Source organism: Egretta garzetta, unplaced genomic scaffold, assembly GCF_000687185.1.
Source record: "Egretta garzetta isolate BGI_Z169 unplaced genomic scaffold, ASM68718v1 scaffold134, whole genome shotgun sequence".
NCBI lineage: Eukaryota > Metazoa > Chordata > Aves > Pelecaniformes > Ardeidae > Egretta > Egretta garzetta.
In genome coordinates, this window is record NW_009259422.1 from 366,047 (window position 1) to 369,071 (window position 3,025).

At 59.3% G+C, this 3,025-nt stretch overlaps 1 protein-coding gene across 5 annotated transcripts in view; it reads right to left on the minus strand.

The window, feature by feature from the left end:
• CEP164 (centrosomal protein 164) overlaps positions 1-3,025 on the minus strand; it is a 56,776-nt gene that overhangs the window by 23,406 nt on the left and 30,345 nt on the right. For 4 of the 5 annotated variants that reach the window (XR_004841728.1, XM_035892491.1, XM_035892488.1 and 1 more), the window contains one exon: positions 1,641-1,790. The exons of the other annotated variant lie outside the window; for it this stretch is intronic. Coding sequence is in view for 3 of the 4 variants with exons in the window: in XM_035892491.1 (XP_035748384.1) it covers positions 1,641-1,790 (150 nt within the window). In the remaining variant the exon portion in view is untranslated. The remainder of the gene's footprint in view (positions 1-1,640; positions 1,791-3,025) is intronic. 5 annotated transcript variants of the gene reach the window in all.

The window sequence follows — 3,025 nt, forward strand, 5'->3', positions numbered from 1 at the left end:
GCCGGGCGCGAGGCTCTCGGGTAACAGCCCCCCGCACCGCCGGCGGGCCCGTGCCTTGGCTCCCAGGGCCACTCGGACTGAGCAGTTATTAAACTCAGCCCTAGCAGCACGCGGGTCCTGAACAGCTCATCTTTTGGCCCACTGGAGCTCACCTTGCGAGGGCAACACGGGCTCGCTTCATGAAGGAGCTAGTAGCCAGGAAAGCTTGGCGAGCGCTGCCAGGCGCAAGGGCGGAGGGCGATCCGGACCTGCTCTCAGCCCAGGGCTTGGCAGTGCGCTTCTGGTGGGCCAGGTATTTTTCTGCAATTGCCACCTCAAGTGTGCTGGGAATTGGCCACCTCTAGGCAACAGAAAGCCCCAAGTGCTCCAAAAATTCAAACCCAGTCTGTTTCTAGTTAGTTTTTTTTCAGACAGAGAGCAGCAAAATGATAAGGTCTGAGAGAGGCTGAAGCGGAAGGAGGGGAGAATGAAGATTAGTCTAGGAAAGAAAGATTTTTATTCTCTGCTAGCGACAGCTGGAGCAGCGAGGTCTCATCGTGCCCTGAGACTGCTGGTGTAAGGCGGCGGGACTCCTGCCTTGCCAGGAGTCAGGGAAAGAACAGCCCCGCTAACGCAGCCTTGAGCCAAACGAGGAGAGGTCGCTTGCGCAGCCGTTTGCAAAAGCACGCGGCAGAGGAGAGAGCAGTCGGGTTCTGGCAGGCCCCCCCTTGGCTCGTGCCCCCCAGCAATGCTGCGTGCCTGGGCCCCCGCAGAGGCGCCCACGGAAGGTGCCGTTGGCCTGGCTGCTCTGCACAGCAATTCAGCCGCTTCCACCTTTATATCGCGTTCCTCCTTTCGCCCCCGTTCTTGCTTAAAACGAGCCCCAGCCAACGCACACACATTTAGGCAGCTGGACACAATTCCTAGCAGAGAAGGGGAGATGCTGTGCTGGTCTCCACATCAAAGACCGCTTCTCCACCACTTTGTCCTGAGAGACGCCCTGCCTCGTTTTGCCCAGTTGCAGCTGCTGATCTGTCGTTTCATACCGAAAGCAAAGTCAGCGCAATCGTTCCTACGGCGCTCTCGAGTCTGGGTGGGCCTGCAGGCACCTACCTGCCCAGACCAGGCGTTTGGTACAGCACCAGAGCGCTGGCTTTGGCAGGGAACCCGAGCTCTGCCATCCCGCGCTCTCACCTTCGTATCTCAAAGCAAGCGGTGCTCCCAGCGACTGTAAAAGCGGGGTGGTTTGTGGGGTTTCGTTGCTCCCCCCAGCCTCAGCACCGCGCAGCAAGCGAGCTCAGGAGTCTGCTGGAAGCCTTTACCAAAGGCGGGTGAATGCCTACAGCCTTGCTAGCCGCACCGGTGAGGAGGCTTTCCCGAGTGCAAAGCAAACAGCCCCTTCTCCGTACCACGGAGCCCTGTGCCGCAGGGCCCGAGGGCTGAGCATCCTCGCCCCCCCTTGCACCCACTGTTCGCTCGGCGCTCTTGCCAGCGGAAGAGCTGCCGGGATTTGCAGGCGGAGATGTCTGAGCGCTGCTGCGCCCACCAAACCGCATCTCCTAGCGCGCTGACTTCACGTGCTGACTTCAGACACCGCAAAGGGGAACAAAAGGACCGAAGCTGTTACGCGTACAACACCGGGATGTAACCGAAGCCCTTACGCTTTCCGCGGGGCAGCAAGCTCCTCCGGATTGATTAGGCTATCCAGCGATCCCTCCTCCGGCTCCTGGGCCACGGCCTCCTCCTGATGTGGATTTTCTAAAGCAAAACACTTCTCTTCGGATGTTTCCCAAGCACTTTGATCCCTCTCACTTTGCAGCACAAAAAAGGTAACAGAAGACCAGATTAGCACAGAGCAGATTCCAGCAGCCGCTGCCGGTAGACGGGACGGCGGGAAGATGGGGTGTGCAGCTGGGGTGGGCGGGCAGCAAGCCGTGCTCGCCAGCGGGACCCAACACGGGGCTGCCAAAGGCACAGCAAAGCTCCAGACCCTTCCCACCCCCTCCAGCCCTGGCTAGCAGGCAGCTGGGGGTTTAAGGGGTGCCAGTCTCAAAATGCTGAATCCCTTCCCAGGATTATCCCCCTCGCTTTCCAAATCCTTGGAGAATTTCCCCAAGATAAGGCAGCCCTATTAGCAATACTCTCGCTGTTGCCCAAATTCCAGCTGGAAATAGCAGCAGGCCTGTTTGCATCTACAGCCCTACTTCTTGTCGGAAGTGCGGAGAAGGGAGGGAAGCACGAGCTGGCTTCGCAGGCGGAGAGGCTGCCCAGCTGGGAAGCAGGTACCAAGCGATAAGGAGACAATTCCTGCGGGCAGAACACATTTTTGGGGACCTTCATGTGAGCAGCGCCCCTGAGAAGATGGCTGCAGATCCCAAGTGCACGCAGGCGGTCATTAAGCTGGACCGCAGCTTCTCCTGTTCACAAGTTTTCCTGGCACAGGCAACAGCTTCTCGGTTCCCAGTGCCCCAGAGTACACGTAACTCTGCGGAGGCTAAGAGTTTTGACACGACTCATCTATAAAGGCCACACGCCGCGGCTCTCGGCGAGGGAGGGGCTCGAGAGAGCGTGGAGCTCACCGCTCAGCACAGCGCTTCAACTGCTTTAAACCACCGCCACGAACAGGCTGAGAACAGCCCTCCTAGGCACTCCAGCCCTCACCGCAACCAAGGGTCTGGAAGCCAGCACTGGGGTTTTGGGGTTACAGCTGGCGCCCTCGAGCGAGCTGGCTGCGTACCGGGACAGAAAACAGCTTGATGCTTACACCTGGCCCGGCAGGGACTTGCTCTAGGCCGCCTCCATGGAGGGAAGTGGAAGACGACTGTTCATTGCAGCCGGACCCTCCTGCCACCAGCAGGACCAGCGCGGACCGAGACCGGGGGCTGCCTCGGAACCAGAAAGGTTCTGGGCATCGGCAACGGCAGGCGGCTAAGACTTCCATGGTTAAACACCACCGGGCACAGCACACAGTGTTAACGGGTTCCGACCATCCTGGCAAAAGTGTGACTTCCAGAGCCTTAGGGAGAAGTCCGCGAGCTGTGAGGGA